Source organism: Ambystoma mexicanum, chromosome 10 (genome assembly GCF_040938575.1).
Source record: "Ambystoma mexicanum isolate Mex_15411 chromosome 10, UKY_AmexF1_1, whole genome shotgun sequence".
Classification (NCBI taxonomy): domain Eukaryota; kingdom Metazoa; phylum Chordata; class Amphibia; order Caudata; family Ambystomatidae; genus Ambystoma; species Ambystoma mexicanum.
In genome coordinates, this window is record NC_090932.1 from 1,167,784,032 (window position 1) to 1,167,803,386 (window position 19,355).

Genomic DNA, 19,355 nt, shown 5'->3' on the forward strand with positions numbered 1-19,355 from the left:
AGTCAGAGATGAGAGAAGGAGAAGAGGTGGCGGATGGGAGCCTGAAAATTAGCTGGGTGTTGTCTGCATAGCACTCAAAGTTGGGGCAGAGAGCGGCAATGCGGTGGGCAAGAAGTGCCAGGTATTGGTTTAACAGCCAGGGAGTGAGGTTAGACCCCTGTGGAACACCACAGGTAGAGATAGAGATAGAGGAGAGGAAGGACCTAAGCTGGACGTGGGAGGGTCGATCTGAGATGAAAAAAGTCAGCCAAGCCAGCGCCTGATTGTGATACCCAGGTTATCACGGAGACAGTTGAGCAGGATGGCATGGTTGACCGTGTCAAAGGCAGAGGAGAGATCAAGTAAGATGAGGACACAGGGTATTGGAGTCAAGGTTTGAGAACAGGTCTTCACGGATGTTCAGGAGAGCAGTTTCCGTGCTTTTGGCAGCTCTGAAGCCAGACTGATGGTCATGGAGACAACCAACCGATTCAGTGTGCAGATTAAGCTGGGAGATGGCCAGCCTTTCCAGGAGTTTGTCCTGGAAAAAAGTGATGGAAATTGGGCAGTAGTTAGCAGGGCAGGAGGGGTCAGATGAATGTTTCTTAAGAAGAGGGTGCACAAGGAAGTGCTTCAGGGGGAAGGGAAGACTCCAGTGGCGAAGGAGCGGTTGCAGAAGTCAGCCAAGGCAGGAGCCAGGGTGTCACTGTGGTCCTTGATGGTTTTAGAGAAACAGGGGAGAATCTGTTTTGATGAGACTTTCATAGATCGGACTTGTCTAGAAAACTCGTCTGGGGAGAACAGGTTAAAGGCAGAGAAGGAGGGAGGAGAGGTGACGAAAGAAGGGCCAGAGGAGAAACGGGGAGTAGAGGGAGGAGGAGGAGAGGAAGAGAGAGAAGACAGGATGTCCTGAGTTTTAGAGATGAAATGAGAAGCCAGGGCTGTGCAGAGGGCCTTGAAGAGGACAGGAGAGGTATAGACTGCAGCAGGATTGGCCAGCTCCTTGCAGATTTTAAAGAGATTGGCTGAGTTGTTGGATGCTGCAGAGATGCAGGCTTGGATGAAGGGTCTCTTCTTAGTGCGGACAGAGAGCCGGTATTGCCTTTGGAGCAGGCAGCAGGCCAGTTTGTCACAGTATGTACTGGAAGAACGCCATTTCCTCTCAGCCACCCTGCAATTGCGTTTAAGGGTGACAAGGTCTGAGTCGTAATAGGAGTTGCACTTATCTTTGGGCTTCAATCGGATCCTCATGACAGGGGCAAGAACATTAAGAGTATCAGATATTGCTGAGTGGAGCATGGAAAGTGCTGTGTCAGGGTGTGAGTAAGCCGAAGGTGGAGGGGGTGAGAAAGTAGAGGCGAAAGCCTCAACTGACACACGCTTCATGGGTCAGATAACTGAGAAGGTAGGTGGCAGTGCTGGAGTTGGCTTGGCCTGAGGAGTGAGGAGAGTGAGCTGAGAGGAAAGGAGAAAGTAATCACTCCAGGAGAGAGGAGTGGTGAGAGGGATAGAAAGGGGAAGGTCTGTAGAGATCAGAACATCCAGAGTGTGCCCTGTAGAGTGGGTCGGGCCAGAGGAGAGGATAGAGAGTGAGAGGGAGTTGCAGAGGTTGCAAAAGAGTACAGAGGAAGGACAGGAAGCATCTAGTGGATGTTAGAGTCCCCAAGAAGGAGGAGTTGAGTGGTCGAGACCAGGAGGGAAGAGAAGAGTTGCGACCAGACAGAGGAAGGAGGAGATCTGACCAGATGGCCGATAGATGGTAGCCACAGAGAGGGAATGGCAAGGAAAGGGAGAGAGCCTGCAGACAAGGCATTCGAAAGAGGAGTATGTCTGCGTAGGAATGACAGAGGCAGGAATCCACTCGGGGAAGATCGGGGCTACACCCCCTCTGGAATGATTGGACCTGGGCATGGAGAGGATCTTGTAACCGTCTTGGAGGAGAGTGTCAAAGCTTGTGACAGAGATGGCCATGAACTATGTCTCAATGAGACCGAGGACATTGAGGTCAAGTTCTTCAAGGAGGTGGTAGATGTCAGAGGAGTGTTTGACAGGTGAGCTAGAGTTTAGAGTGGCAATATGGAGGAGGTTAAAAAAGAGGGGCGAGAGTGCACAGCTTCTTTTCTTGGTGATGTATTATTCTTTCTGGTGGTTTAAAGATCTCGAAGTTTATCAATTAGTAGGGTGCAGCCCACTATCATGTGCCACCGTGTAGGGCACAGAAAGTGAACATGGAGAAAAAGAGACTGAGGCAATTGTGCCTTCGGTGTGGGCCGCACACCCAAAATTCCCACTAAGGGTTAATCAATTCCTTATAGTTTATTGTTCAATTAATAAATTCAACTTCAATAGTGATTCAAAAGTATAGTCTTTTTTAATTTTTCGATTAGTGCGTTCCTAAACATATATAGTGCTTTATTGGTTAAACTTCACCAAAAAAGCTATTTATCTCTGTTGAGGCAAAACAGAAAACCCATCCGGCTAATGCATTTCAGATTATATCCTTCATCAGAGCCAGGTTAATCCTGCACACATAATTATACGTTATATGTTCAATGTACATTTAACAGATTCCCAATGTTTAAATCATGATTTGACAGTGCAACAACGAGATTATCAATAAAAGAATAATTGTTAAACACGGCGCCCACAGGGACAAACAAATATTTACCATAAATGTGAGAGATTGAAGAGAAAAAAATAAATAAAAAAATAAATAAAACAAATAGACATACATCATTATACATATTCCAAATGCAGTTTTCTCCAGGTAAATGGTTCTATTCTATAGTTCATACTGTTCATAATATTTATCATCTACATTTTCTTAACAAGTTTAGCACTGTGGTCCCTCGTGTTGTCTCAAGTTTCAAAAGGTCTGACTAGTGGTGTGAACGTACTGTGCTCGGGAGTTAGATAAATGTTATTCTTAGTGCGGATAACTGTGGCTGTTTGACACTGTGTGCCTCTTATCACTAACCTGTAAGCCAATTTTGCATCAACACGTGCTGTTCGTGCGTGGAATACCTCTATGAAGTGCTAACTGGTGTGGAGAAAGCAAGAATATAAACTACTGTTAACTTTTACTATTGCAGCTGTCAGTCTATTCACGATCGTACTCCGCATTTCTCTGTAAAGACTGCATCTCTTACCTGGAGTGTAACGAGCAGCGACCTGCTCGGTCTCCTCCAAACAGCGTATGATGTTCGCGGTTCGTATCATTGCCATCGGCAACGTTATATAAACAATATGGCCGTTCGTGTACTAACAGGACGGCCATATTGGTTGTGGCAATAATAGGTAATAATGTTTTCAATTGGTGTGCATGTAGCGCAGACTGTATAGCGTCCTGTTATGTGTATTATTTTCTTGAAATTATCTATGCGTACTGCGCATGTAAAGAAATTCAAAACCTCATAGCGTCAACGCGCATGTAAAGAAATTCAAAACCTCATAGCGTCAACGTGTTGTTGATGTGATAGTTAAGCGCAAATACTATAATGGTATTTTAAGGGTCAAGTGTCTGACTCGTGAAACTAGGCTGCATAATTGGTCGTATGTGTGGGAGTATATATGTTGTATATAGATGTACCAAAAAACGATAAATAACAGATGAAAAACTAAATAAAAATAAATATAAAATATAAAAATAAAAATTAAAAATAGAAAATAAAAAATATCCAAAGAAAACACTGTTTATAAAAAAGTTGTATGTAGTCCTTGCACATATCTCAATTTAAATTGTCCTTTTCAGGTCTGAAACAGACTGTCCTATTCCAAAAACTACGCCGAAATGTTATGTGGTACATATATGCTTAAATTGTGAGCATACACCCTTGTGACATGGTCATTATTGGCATTGCATGGATGACAAACGGTTGCGTTATCACAAGAAGCAGTTAAGATCGAATTCCTCATTAAGTCCTCGCGGTGCCAAAGCTTCAAGACGATCTATCCAATAGGCTTCTCTTTGTTGCCTTCTTTTTTTCGAATCTGCATATGTATTACGCACTTCCAGAGTTTCCAAAATTTGGAACTTGACTTGACAGATATTATGTTGTTTTTCATTAAAATGTCTTGCTATTGCTGAGTTGATATTTTTTTTACGCATACATGATTTATGTTTGTTCATCCGGATTCTCAGTTTGCGTCCTGTTTCACCTACATAGTAAAGTCCGCATGGACAACGTATGCAGTAGATACAATTTTCAGTGTTGCAAGTACCATAGCTTTTTATCATGATTTTCTCTCCCGTGTATGGGTGTTGGACAAGTCCCCCTTTGATAATATTGTTGCAATTACTGCAATTCAAACATGGAAATGTTCCTGTTTTTCTAGGTTTGGTCCTTTTGGTTCCAGTATCTCTTGTGTTAACAAGAAGGTCTCTTAGGTTGCTGGATCTTTGATAAGCGAACGTTGGAGTCTCCATGAAGAGATTTTTAGTTCTTTCGTCACTTTTCAGTATTGTCCAATGTTTGTTTATGCATCTTTTTATCTGCATACTTTGGGAGAATGATATCCTCTTCACCATAGACGTGAAAAATCTCTACACAAGCATCCCACATGACTTAGGACAGGAAGCGGTAGAGTGGCTCCTGCTACAAGAAGAAGAGATAGGCGCAGTAAAAGAATTTATTCTATCACTACTCTCCTTTATTGCAATGAACTCATATTTTGAATATAAGAACAAATTCTACATTCAAGCATCCGGAACAGCCATGGGAGCAACAATGGCACCAGCTTACGCGAATGCATTCATGTACCAATTCGAGATGACCCATATCTTGCAAAAACCCGAATGGCAGAACAAATTGAAAATATGGGTACTCTATATAGACGATATTTTCGGTATCTGGCAAGGCACAAGAGAAGCACTTAATGACTTTACAATTCACATTAACAGCATCGATCCGCGGATTCAGTTTACCTCGGAAATTGGCAACCCTGGAATACATTATCTGGACATCCAAGTTAATGTACACAACCAACAGATCACTACCTCCTTGTTCACTAAACCTACAGATAGAAACAATCTATTACATTGCATGAGTTTCCATCCACAGAACACCCTGAAGAACTTACCATACGGACAAATGTTGCGACTAAAAAGAATTATCAGTGATGAAAGAGAATGCCAACAAGAACTTGAAAAACTAAGCAAAAAACTCAAAGAAAGAGGATACCCGAATGAAGATCTACAGACAGCGAAATCGAAAGTACAAGCCATAACAAGAGCGAGTACCTTAGCACCAAAGGATAAAAAAGAATCCCCAACACTGGTATATGTGTCAAAATATTCGTCCCAAAGTATGCAGATCAAAAGATGCATAAACAAACATTGGACAATACTGAAGAGTGACGAAAGAACTAAAAATCTCTTCTTGGAGACTCCAACGTTCGCTTATCAAAGATCCAGCAACCTAAGAGACCTTCTTGTTAACACAAGAGATACTGGAACCAAAAGGACCAAACCTAGAAAAACAGGAACATTTCCATGTTTGAATTGCAGTAATTGCAACAATATTATCAAAGGGGGACTTGTCCAACACCCATACACAGGAGAGAAAATCATGATAAAAAGCTATGGTACAACACTGAAAATTGTATCTACTGCATACGTTGTCCATGCGGACTTTACTATGTAGGTGAAACAGGACGCAAACTGAGAATCCGGATGAACGAACATAAATCTGTATACGTAACAAAAATATCAACTCAGCAATAGCAAGACATTTTAATGAAAAACAACATAATATCTCTCAAGTCAAGTTCCAAATTTTGGAAACTCTGGAAGTGCATAATACATATGCAGATTTGAAAAAAAGAAGGCAACAAAGAGAAGCCTATTGGATAGATCGTCTTGAAGCTTTAGCACCGCGAGGACTTAATGAGGAATTCGATCTTAACTGCTTCTTGTGATAACGCAACCGTTTGTCATCCATGCAATGCCAATAATGACCATGTCACAAGGGTATATGCTCACAATTTAAGCATATATGTACCACATAACATTTCGGCGTAGTTTTTTGAATAGGACAGTCTGTTTCAGACCTGAAAAGGACAATTTAAATTGAGATATGTACAAGGACTACATACAACTTTTTTATAAACAGTGTTTTCTTTGGATATTTTTTATTTTCTATTTTTAATTTTTATTTTTATAGTTTATATTTATTTTAATTTAGTTTTTCATCTGTTATTTATCGTTTTTTGGTACATCTATATACAACATATATACTTCCACACATACGACCAATTATGCAGCCTAGTTTCACGAGTCAGACACTTGACCCTTAAAATACCATTATAGTATTTGCGCTTAACTATCACATCAACAACACGTTGACGCTATGAGGTTTTGAATTTCTTTACATGTGCGTTGACGCTATGAGGTTTTGAATTTCTTTACATGCGCAGTACGCATAGATAATCTCAAGAAAATAATACACATAACAGGACGCTATACAGTCTGCGCCACACGCACACTAATTGGAAACATTATTACCTATAATTGACACAACCAATATGGCCGTCCTGTTAGTACACGAACGGCCATATGTTTATATAACGTTGCCGATGGCAACGATACGAACCGCGAACATCATATGCTGTTTGGAGGAGACCGAGCAGGTCGCTGCTCGTTACACTCCAGGTAAGAGATGCAGTCTTTACAGAGAAATGCGGAGTACGATCGCAAATAGACTGACAGCTGCAATATTAAAAGTTAACAGTAGTTTATATTCTTGCTTTCTCCACACCAGGTAGCGCTTCATAGAGGTATTCCACACACGAACAGCACGTGTTGATGCAAAATTGGCTCACAGGTTAGTGATAAGAGGCACACAGTGTCAAACAGCCACAGTTATCCGCACTAAGAATAACATTTATCTAACTCCCGAGCACAGTACGTTCACACCGCTAGTCAGACCTTTCGAAACTTGAGACAACACGAGGGACCACGGTGCTAAACTTGTTAAGAAAATGTAGATGATAAATATTATGAACAGTATGAACTATAGAATAGAACCATTTACCTGGAGAAAACTGCATTTGGAATATGTATAATGATGTATGTCTATTTGTTTTATTTTTTTTTTATTTATTTTTTTCGCTTCCCTCTCTAACATTTATGGTAAATATTTGTTTGTCCCTGTGGACGCCCTGATTAACAATTATTCTTTTATTGATAATCTCGTTGTTGCACTGTCAAATCATGATTTAAACATTGGGAATCTGTTAAATGTACATTGAACATATAACGTATAATTATGTGTGCAGGATTAACCTGGCTCTGATGAAGGATATAATCTGAAATGCATTAGCCGGATGGGTTTTCTGTTTTGCCTCAACAGAGATAAATAGCTTTTTTGGTGAAGTTTAACCAATAAAGCACTATATATGTTTAGGAACGCACTAATCGAAAAATTAAAAAAGACTATACTTTTGAATCACTATTGAAGTTGAATTTATTAATTGAACAATAAACTATAAGGAATTGATTAACCCTTAGTGGGAATTTTGGGTGTGCGGCCCACACCGAAGGCACAATTGCCTAGGTCTCTTTTTCTCAATATGGAGGAGGTTGCCATCCTTGAAAGTCTTCCGGGGAGGGGAACAAATCAGAGGTATGCCCTGCGGAGGTGTAGAAGTAGCCCGAGTGGGGGGCAGAAGAGGAAGCAGGAGAGGGCAAGGTAGCCAAGGAGGAGACAGCAGGGGGAAGCAAGGCAACTGTGACGGGAAGAGAGAGGAAAGCAGGAGAAGAAAGGAAATTCATGAGGTGAGGGAAGCGTCTATCAAAGACTAGAAGGTTGGCCTGAGGGCCTTGGACCAAGACGGTACCATTCAGGTAAACGTTAATGATGACCTTAGCGGGGTGGAAGGAGGGCCTCCCAATGGGTGCCACCATTAATGGGAGATGAAGAGAAAGAGAGAGCACAGAGACCATATGAAGAGTCCGTAGGTCTGGTGAGGGAAGGGAACGACAAAGAGGATGTTGTTGAGGGTTTGCCTGGAGGAAGCACTGGTATAGGTGTCAGCGATAGGGAGGCGTGGGTTGGAGAACAGGATGTCCATTTTAAACTTCTTCATACCAGATTTAGTGAGGAGAGCACGATAGTCGATATAGAAGCAGCTAGAAAAGATAGTCGAGACAGAGAGTACTATAGAGTAGGTAGGGAGTGGAGAGAAGAGGAAAGGAGGGTGTGTGTGGGGCGGGGCGAACACTACGGAGGACACAGGGAGGGGCGCAAGCAGACGAGACAAAGAGACAAGACCATAGTAGACAATTGAACAAAACAACAAGGGCTCAGACAATAGTAGAACAGTTTGCTAGATAGACGCTTTGCTAAGAAGGCAAAACCAAAGACAGCAGTACTTTCACAATATAGTTTAATGCCGGTGAAAATACACCTAGGTCTAAGAGTCCTGTAATAGTGGGAGAAAGGCCTAGGATTCACAATGCAGTTAAATACTTTCACAATGCAATTAGCTGCAAACACTCCATAGGACGTAAGGACAAGGAAGACATCCTTTCAGAAAAACAGGACAACTGCAGTAGCTGGCATACAAAACCTCCCATGTGTGGAGGATTCTTCGAATTTAGACAGCAATATATGAATGAGAAATCATTGCACGGTTGTACAACGTCCTACTTGGCCACGATGGAAAATTGATAGTTTACGTCTGTATCATGCAATTAGTATTTTCGTGGACAGTTGCTTTGATTGTATTGGTATTAAACAGAAAATACTTAATTCACAAACAGCTATCTTAAATGAACACAACTGGTGTAGGTTATTCAGGAAAAAGAATGCTTGGAATCAACTATACTAAGAACACAATAAATAGTTGTTTAAAGGGAGGATAGCTTGGGGCAAAGTGCTCGCCTTGGAAGCAGGATGACGCAGAGCAATGCAGGTTCGATCCCCGGGTCCGTGCTTTGAAACCTCTGGGTATTAAGCGCTTATAAATAACCAATTATAATAATTATGTAGTGCAATCTTCTTAAGACTTGTCACTGTTCAGACACTTCGGTCTGAAGGTTATGTTTCGTACATTTTCGTCTATCAGCATGTGATCCAGTTGTGTGTGCTGTATCAACATGTTTCAGCCACATTATTCAAGGGCATTCTTCAGAATTGTGTAGATTCTGCATCTCTGTCCAGTTTTATGACACATTATTACATTAACATCGATAAATGTATCTTCATTTGCTCCCAGAAGCTGAATCATTGTTTACGCCAGGGAAAACATTATCCTCATATTTGTTCTTAGGTAGACAAGAGTGCGTGATTGTGCTCCTCATACACTCATTAAAATAGCCCCTTTGCAATATCTTAAAGCTATAGGATAACATTAAAATCCCAGAACTATAGGTATGAGGAAGGAGGAAATAATATGGCCTTCTCCCTTTGGATGCTTCTGAAAGAATTGGTGGGTAGTGTTGAGCGAGGGATTAGTAAAGGATTTCCTTTCTTGGGTGACCACAGGGGGGAATCACACCCATATGTGAGTAGGAGGAGAAGAAAGTGCGTGTTGCTCCAAGAAAATAAAAGGAGTTCTGGAAAGAGAAAATAGGAGCAGGCAGAAGAGGGAGACAGGGAAGAGATAGAGGGAGACATGGGATGTCAAAATGATGTAGGACCAGACAGAGGAGGGAGAGGGAAAGATTAAAGGGGTAAAGAGATGTGAGTGATCTCTGTGAAGGAAACGGAGCACTCCCATGGGCATGTTCTGCTACATGATATGTGGGATGGGATGTGGTGTGATAACAATGACCAATCACAGTCGCTCTCCGTACCTTTACCCTCCTGTTCCATCCCAACCACTGAGAAGTGGCAGTGGAAATATACCACAACTCTCGTGTGCTCATTTGGGGAAGATTCCCCTCAGGAGAAAAGATGTGTTCATTGGCAGAGACATATGTATTCGAATTCTGATAGCTCTGACAGAACGCGGTTTGTTTAAAAAAAGCCAATGGAACAGAAGAAACGACAAACCCTCTTGGGAAAGGGGAAATTGAGAAGCCGTTTGAAGACTTCTAAGCAGAATTTCCCTTCCTGTTTCATCTGTGAGTGTGCAGGAAGGCAAAAGTCCTTCCATTTGGAACAGTCAAACCCTTTTTCAAGCACGCCATGCAGTAGACTTTGGGATCAACGCCGATAACACTGAATGACGAGGAACAGCTACTTCTGTACCCAGGCACGCTAAGTGGTGGCAGGGTAAGTAATCCCATACCAGCCTGGTCAAATACTTATAACAAGTGAAATATTTAGAACCACTGAAGATAATTTGCCTGCTGGTGCTGAAAGAAGGAACTGATGAAGGGCACGTGGGACCGTCTGAGACGGCTGGGCAGGCATCACTCATGCACCGGCTATCAGACCTGTGGGTAGCCTTCAGAACAACTGGGGCCAGGGCTAGCGACGCATTTCCAGGTCTCTCATTAGGTCTTGTATGGCATGAGGAAATGTCTGGATGAGGTGAATCTTCAGGAAATGATGCTCCAGACGAAAGACGGCGCACAGGCACTCAAACATGGACACAATATAAGCATGGCAAGCATATAAGCACAAGCACCTATCATGCATGAGGTTCGAATACGGCTAAGGCCCAGATGAAATGTGTGGTAACTGAACCTTTGGCCATCTTGGGAATTAATAATGAATGAAGAATGCTTAGCACACTCACCTCCTTGGGGGAAAAACTGAGAATAAATTAACTTAAATGTGTCTTCATCCACCAGCCCGCTGGGACACTCCTGAAACAAGAAATCACAGTGCAAGCATCAGACTGTGACCCCAGGGGCTCTACACCTCACACCGGGGGCTGGATGGCTACCCACATGTTTAAAACAGGCTCTGTTCCATATTTGGTGATGCTGTCTCCAAGTCCATAGGAGCCCCTGTCCCATACCAGTAGGGGGGCTTTCTGACCTCTGACTTTCAAGCACCACCCACTTGGACCAGCATTTCTGCCCCCTAACACCAGGACACCCCATCATAGACCAGTAGTGATCAAATCTGCCCCAACCTCCACACGACCCCCTGTCCTACAATATTATTGATCCATAACCCCCAAAGTAACCCAGATTATATACCAGTGGAAATAATCTTTGCCTCCCAAGCCTAGACTAGCCCATGTCCTACTTCAGTAGAGAATCCTTACCCCCAACATACCCCTGTCTTAATCTAGTGCAAGCTACTCTATCCCCACACCTCCAATCATCTTCTGGCGTTCACTTACTGCTTTGTCTATAACATCCAATCACCCAACAGCTCCCTCTTTGTCTCTCTAGTCGTTTCATTGTTTCTACGGGACTCGGGACTCCCCGGTCCTAACGCTGGAGGCAATGGTCTCATTCTTTCCTTATCTTCTTGGTCCTTGTAGAGAGGCCCACATTTCCCTCACTCAAGACTGTGCAGGTCACCACCAATCTCACCCCTAAGTGGAAACCTCATCATGAGGCTGAGGGGGTGGCTATGCAGAGAGGAAGGTTAAAGATGGAAAAGAAATCGTTAGTGATGGATGAGGGATCAGGGATTAAGGCATATAGAGGAAGAGCGGGGCAGCAATGGAGGGAGAGGTGGCCTTTAGCAGGGACAGATGTCCGCAGGAATGCAGGTCAACAATGGCAGGAGGGAGCCCAGCAGTGGGTGCTGGAGTGTGAGGCCACAACAGTGTGTGAAAGGCTGAAAGGAGGCCAGCAGTGGAGGGCAGCATGTGATGGCCGCAGCCTAGCAAGGGCAGCCAGCAATGGAAGAGGAAGGAAAACCAGAACAGGAGGAAGGGAGGTGGCAGAAGAGGAAGGTCTTGAATAGCGCAGGAGGTTAGTAACGCTGTAGCAAAGGAGCAAAGCAGTAAAAGAATGAGGCTCATTGGTGGAAGAAGGGAGTAGGGAAATGGATTAAGAGCGGTTAGCAGTCCTACATTGGGAACTTTGTGCATTGTTTTTCTGTGCATAAATATTCCCTTTGTGAATGGTAGGCCTGTTTCTCTGTATATGCGGTCCCTGCCAGGCCTGTAGGGTGTTTTAGGGTATGGGAGGGCTTGGGTGACCGGGGGTGTCCACGATTAATCCTAGTGCAAGAAGGATTGCAGGAATGAGTGGACTGGCATGCATGGATAGTGGTGCTGGAGGTTGCAGACACTGGCTGTGCTGGGCTCCTGCATTACATAAATGCCACGGTGCCCACATAAGCGCTGGATCCTTTCTGTGAATGTGTAACCATGTTTGAAATATGCTGGCCAGTCTAACATCTTTCCAGTCCAGTTGGACTGTCCTGACTTTAGGCTGGGGTCTGTGTTTGTTCTTGACCCTCACCACCATTTTGGAGCACCAAGAGGTGGAGGGATTGAGGGGATTGTGGAGGCATCCTGGCCTGCCCAGTTTCTAGGGAGCTTTATCTGTGTGGTCACTCAGGTGGTTGGGCATGCTTAAGCAAGCCTGGCAGAGTGGTGGTGACTGTCATGAGGCCACTGACCCATAGCAACGCACTTTCTCATTCCCCCATTGACATAGGACGCAATGTGTTTGTGATATTGTCACCCCTTGAAGGGGGCTTGGAGGGCTGTGTTGGGGTGCATGGATCCATGCAGAAGCAATTATCTCTCTCTCTTTTGATTACTTTTTCCGGAAGAGGTCTCCATGCTATAATGCTCGTCTTCTGTGGCACAGCCAGCTAACTGGGAACCCATCTCCAAAGCCTGCCTGCCTGCCCGCCGCTATTGTCTTAGGTTACATCGTTGGTATCCTGATGATAAGACACAAATTATATTGTGTATTGTTTCATGTTCTCTTCCAACTACCTTCCGATGTAAATGGACTATTTGCTGGTCTGCTTACTGGCGTATTGAGTAATACATGCAACCGCTATTCTAAGGGACTCCCTAGAAGGGTGGGCTCTTTGAGGTTGGAGAGTGGGGTCGTTGGCCTGTAGGGGCATTTGACACAAGACTCTTGTGTCACAGAAGAAATGCCAGCAGTCGAAGTGAGGCAATCCGCAAAAGAGGACCTAGCTCAGATGAGTAGCCAGGATTGTCTATCAAGTGGGGCCTGAAGCTAATGTAGTTGGGCCCAGCGCAGTGACATTAGCATCTGTAAATGCCCACACAGCACTGGGCATGTACAGATTTTGGGTGGGCCTTCCCCGCTCAGGCCCTACCCTGTCTACGCCTCTGAGCAGGAGGCTTATTCAATGAGTAGGAGGCTTATTGCATGCGTAGGAGGCTTATTGCATGAGCAGGAGGCTTATCACAGCATTAAGGGTTCAGCCTTAAAGAAAGGAGGTTATCAAAGAACTAAAGGTCAGACATGGAGGCCTGGAGACCAGCATTGGAGGAAGGAAGGAAGCCAAGCTAGCAGCAGAGAAACAGAGGCCAAGAGTGGAGGCGGAAAGGACAGCGGTGCTGGAAGAAAGGTCATCATTGGTGGAAGAGAGCTTATCGTGGGGGCTCAGCTCTGTTGAATGAAGGGAGATCCACAATGAAGTGCCAGCTCAGCAGAGGGGTAAAGCAGGTCAGGAAAGAAACAGGCGAGGAGGTTTTGGAGATGGAGAAAAGGGATTTGTGGTAGAGGACGGGGTGATGCTTGACGATGGTGAGCGCTGGTCAAAGATGCCAGGTGGCTGGGTTTGAGATTGAGGACAAAGGTTCAGGGGGCCTAAGGTAGCGGACAGGGTGTGGGAGATTGAGGACACAAAGTTGAGTGATATAGATGGGAGGAAGAGGCGGCTGAAGATGGAGAAAGATAGAGGGGCTGATGGTAAGAGATTTAGGGTGAAGGGGTTGGCGATGGAGCACAGTTCTTAGGCTGGAGACAGAGGAGGTATTGGTTTGGGTTCCACATAACCCTCATTGCATCTGGGATACTCACGTTTTTGAAGCCTCTGTAAAGTGACTGCAGTTCCTTCTTGGTAAATTTCGTTTGAGCTTGCAGCTGGTCCAACCCCTCCGGTTGATGACGAACTGTAGACAGCTCAAGGTCACTCTCACTGCTGTCTGAAAAACAGAAAAGGGAGTGCTGTTTCCTTCAAACAATACAGTACCCAGTCAGCATCAAGGAGGAAGGACTATGGGCACTGATAGTAGTGTACCAAAAAAAGTAGGGGAACTGTGGTCTCGGCCAGGGGAGGGTAGGCGGAAGCATAGTGCAACATGTGACAAGGTGTTGCCGCCGGGGCATTGCAATAGTCTAAGTAACTAGTAACTAAAGCTCCTATTACCAGACCCCAATCGGCCTATGAAGGCAACTTAAAAACCTGCCTGACTACATCCGCGAGAACAATCTCGAAATCAACAGCGAGAAAACCAAGATAATGATCTTTGAAAAATCTACGAAAAGGTCTGAAAACCTCAGTTGGAACCTCGAGGGAGTACAAATCGAAACGGTTCAAGTTTTCAACTTAAACTTTCCCAAATCAACCTCGACTCCAGCAATAAGAAGGGAGCTGGGTTTGCTGTCCCCGAAAGCCACAGTAGAATCAAGCGGAATGTCGCTTTTTAGAAAAACTATTCTCCCGGACAGCCCTCCTCTCTACCATCTGATAAGTAATGAAGCAAAATTTGGTCGCTGCAAATTAGTGACCAAATGGGTGGTCACAAAAAAGTCTCAACTGAAATCAATACTATGCACTGAGGAAGACCTTATTCAGAATCCACAGAAAATCACACAAAAAATGGAAGAGCTCGACTGGATCACTACAGAGGAACTAGCTGGGAAAAACAAACTCCTAACACACCGTCCGGTGCAGATAAAAAAACTGAAGGAAACTCAGGAATTCATTAAAAAGTTTCCAAGCAAACCACTAAGACAAATCTTCTTAAGAGCACGTGTCAACCTGCTACCCACAAATGAAATTCTACATGTCAGAGGACTATCGAATCTCAGCAACTGCAGACTATGTAGCGATGAGACACAGAGACCATAAGACATCTAAAGATGACATGTCCAGCTACTCAATCCCTTAGAAACGTGTACTTAAAACAAATAACATCCCCATATATCTTATGTGAAGAGGAAACCTGGTGGGCTCGCTTGATGAGCGGAGAAAAAACATCATGGACCATCGCAACAGCGAAAATTTTGCAAAACGCCATGGCCGCTATCGACAAGCTTCAAAGAAATGATCCATGATAAACTATTATGTGGCAACTTGTAGTGTTGACATATCATAGATACACTGTTCACTATTCAGCTGACTTCTAGATTTCAATTTTAACCAGAAAGATAAAAAATTTCAATGACGAACATTTTTGAGGAAAACTTAAACATAAAGAAGACTCAATGAACTAACAGAAGCCTTGTAAAATCTTTAATTGATGTATACAAGTAATAATTTAAAAAAAAGTTCCTATTACAACTTTACACTTGCACAAGGACATGAATGGACACACTCTCTATATAGAATGATGAATATGGTCATAAAAAGTAGAGGAATTTTAAACAGAAAAACTAAACCACTCCCGACGGTTCCCACTCACTTCGATCACTGACTATGGACATATGCAAACACTGGTCTCTCAGGGCTGGTCGAAGTTTGTTGATAGCTGTTACTAGCCTGCCATATTCACCTAAAGGGATCTGAAAGGGGTTGTTTCTTGGGTAATAACAAGGCACAAAACGGCATTGGTACAATTTACTCTTTCAATCAATTTGTGCTTGGCCGCGATTGATCGAAAGAGAGTACTGAGGTTTGCAAACACTGCACTTGCAATACTGGCCACGATCAGCCACTGACAGAACTGTGGCTCACGGGCCCCTCTGCACTGGAAACACTGACTGTGATCACGAATTCGAAGTAATTTCCAAACACCACCAAAGATCACAAAACTTCTTAAAAGGAGACTGTAGGTGCATATTGTGATTACGTTTGTGGGGGCCCTTCCCCACTCGGTCCCCAACACAATATACCACCCTTTTAGGGTCCAGCCTGCTGGGAATCATTGTCCCATCACCAGGGACTTCATTTCACCAAAATGCCAGGGGTAGCAGAAGTGACATCACGCTACCCTTGACCTCTGATGACAGCACAGGAAGGAATGTCATTTGACCCCACCCAAAAGTGACTTCACAGGAAGCGAAGGAACACGACCTATCAACCCTTGACAAAACAGGAAGTGGCATCATATAGCATTGTTCCTGAGTAGACTATGAAACATATTATTACGTTATCACTGTAATGTGATATACATTTCATACAAGAATGGATTACCAGATGTATTGCTAATATCAGTGGGTAGAAGCACATATTACCAAATTACCATGAATGCAAGCAGGCGTCCAAGGCCAAATGATAATGATGTATTATATAGCACTTGCGCTTAAGCGCTTTATATAGAACAAATATACATACAATATCACCCAACCTCTGTTGGTACTCATTTATCGACCTCAGAAGGATGAAAAGCTGAGTTGGCCTTGCCGTGATTCAAACCTGCAATCCGCAGATCACACAAACATCGCAGCAGCGAACGCTCAACACACTGAGCGATGTTATTGGCTATAGCTATCTTACCGGCTGCAGTAAAATGAGCAATGACATGTCTGATAGTTCTCCAAGTCAGAAAGCAAATTACACTCTGTAGTGGATATCATTAAACTGGTAACTGAGATTTAACCTTAGGACAGTTCATCTGCAGGTCTGGTGCAAAGTTGAGCACATGGTAAGCCTGCGTGGATCTACGGGAAAACAGCGCACTAACACAGCATTCTGTACTCTGGGCACTCGTTACCTCACACATGCAAACAAACATCCTGAACAGCATGCCAGGGAGATAGGAAAGATAGACACATTACAACAAAGCATTAATTGTGGCACAATGAAGTCAAGGGCCACTTTATGTGCTATGATCAAACATTTCTACACTCTACACAAGCTTTTAGGCACAAGAATTTTGTCAAGTGACAGTGGACACCGAGATGGAATGTCTTGTGATGATCGTAAACCGAGAGAAGGGCAGAAAAAAAAATGCTATAACTCATTGTGTTAAAAGCAAAATACATGGTCCAAAATGGATGCTTCTTCTACTCTAAATGCTTTTTGGATGTTTTTTCTGCATTGTGAATTTGAGATGTTTAAGAACAGCCTAAATCAGTGAGTCAACCCCTGAAATGTGCCGGAAATAAAACCTTTAATGAGTCTAGCAATTATTGAATCGAATTCAAGAAAGAAGCATTATTTGTTATTCCTAATATTTCTTATTTAGGGTCACTGCTCAACGTTTTACACTTGTGGAACCCCCTGTTTTTTTAAGAGGCCTGAACAAGAAAGCCAGACACTTCAGAAACAAAGAGCCACATGGTGTAAGCCACAGACAAGTGTAACAAAACAAAAAAACATGTTTTAAGGGGCAGCAAGAGAGACCACAGGGCTAGCAAGGGAGACTGCAGGGGTCGCAGCTGTGTCCCTTGGCAACCCCCAAATTACTTCCTGCCCATTACCAAGGTAAAGTTTCCAGAGGTGTTCGCTCTACTTTGGTGGGTTCAGTTAACTTTGATGTAGAACACTAATTAACTATCTTCACTAGGGCCTCATAACAAGTTTGGTGGTATTCCGGTAGTAAATTTGCCAGAATACTACCCAACAGAATAACTGTTACCATCACTTGGTCTTGCGGATTTACCACAGGATTACAAGTGGTGGTAGCGGTGTTAGTGTCCATTGATTTACAGTCCATAGGGCTCCATTGGGGATTCTGGCAGAATTAACGATGCAGTAATTCCACCGATTTTTGCCGATTTTTCAGCAGAAAGTGGGAGGATTTACCTCCAGCATGATGCTCAAGGTAAATCACCCACTTCAGGGCCAAACTCGTAGTATGGTGGGAAAAGTGTCAGTAATTTTGTTACCACCACTTTTTTCCCACACCGCCATACTCGTAATGAGCCGTGATGTCTCTACCATTTTTTTTGCCAGCACAGAGTGTGCATAAAATGTTTGTCATGTATAAGCTTGTATCGGGACCTGCGTTTTAAAATCTTTACCTGTATTCCAGATCTGCTTAATGACTGCTGCACCTCTGGCGAGTGAAGCCTTTGTTCTCAGCCTGTGCTACTATAAGGTGAGCTAAAGAGGAATTTCATGGAGGCATTATGCGTGTGAACCATTGGCTAGGGCGATGTGGGAGTTCAGGTAAAGTGTGTCCATTGTCTAGTCACTATACCATTTTGTGTACCATTTTGTCCCTCATTTTCATTGCTGGTAAGGGGGATTTATTTTCATCTGTATTATCAGATCCTCCGCGACTTGGTGAGGCACCAATAGCTTGGCTCTTTTATGCAGATGATCTGCTTCTTGTGTCAAAAACGTCTATAGGTCTTCAAAAACTTTAGAGCGCACTTGAAAAATATGCCATCACGAACCTGCTGGAAATTAATGTTGAAAAGACCAAAATATTATGCTGTCACTCAAAAAAGCGAACAAAGTCTCCCAACTTTAAATGGCGATTGAATGGAATCAATCTGGAAGTTATTGAACAATATAAATATTTAGGCATCAATGTCAATAACAACTTTGCCGATCAACCATATCTACAAGATCTTGAAATAAAAATGCAAACTTCTACATCTCAAGCACTGATCATCCAGAGTACATTTGGAAAATGTACTTATTCCGCTTTCATTATTTTTTATTTTCAAAAAGTTACAGCAATCGTCCTGTATGGGGCTGACACTAAATCTCCCATGAGCGAACAGTTTTGGACAAAAATGGAGGGAAAATATTGGAAGAGAGTTATGGATCTTCTGAAAAAAGCTTAGCAATGCCTGTATTGAGGTTTGAACTAGGCCTACCGTCCTTGTTCGCAATATATTCTTGGAGAATTCTTAGTCTGTATAGAAACCTCTGCATGGTCTCTGATTCTGCACGTCTCATTGATAAAATATCTGTATACATGCTGACCTCTGAGCATAGTTTTCCACATAAATGGAGGACTTATGTGAACAATGTGATGGATGCAGCAGAGATCAAGGTAGAGCTATTGACCTCCAATCCCTCCAAAGCAAAAACTACCTTGTGGCGATCCGATTGGACACGCACAATAGATCAGTGCAAACAGTATATCGCTTTCAAGGATAATCCATTCAAAGAGAAAAAGCTCTGTGCTACTGTGTAGTATTTGCTGAAATTTCATTCTAGATTTAGACAAACCTTTCTACGGTTTCGACTAAATTTGTGTAACACAAGACAAATTCAAGCACATCATAAGCTAACAAAGGAGTCAGAGAACTACTGTCGATTTTGCTGCATCCAAGATTGCAAAGAGACCATGCAGCATTTACTGACTGAATGTGCAGCCCTTCTAAGCAAACGAATTCTGTATTTTAGACCCTATTTTGAACATTAGAGAATGTTCAGGATTTATGGAATAAACTCTATCAT

The 19,355-nt window shown here is 43.2% G+C and overlaps 1 protein-coding gene across 2 annotated transcripts in view; it reads right to left on the bottom strand.

Annotated features, from left to right (window-relative positions):
- KCNIP3 (potassium voltage-gated channel interacting protein 3) overlaps window positions 1-19,355 on the bottom strand; it is a 693,141-nt gene that overhangs the window by 140,905 nt on the left and 532,881 nt on the right. For both annotated transcript variants that reach the window (XM_069619110.1, XM_069619111.1), the window contains 2 exons: window positions 13,850-13,974; window positions 10,666-10,735 (listed from right to left, as the gene is read on the bottom strand). In XM_069619110.1, coding sequence (XP_069475211.1) covers window positions 10,666-10,735; window positions 13,850-13,974 — 195 coding nt within the window. The remainder of the gene's footprint in view (window positions 1-10,665; window positions 10,736-13,849; window positions 13,975-19,355) is intronic.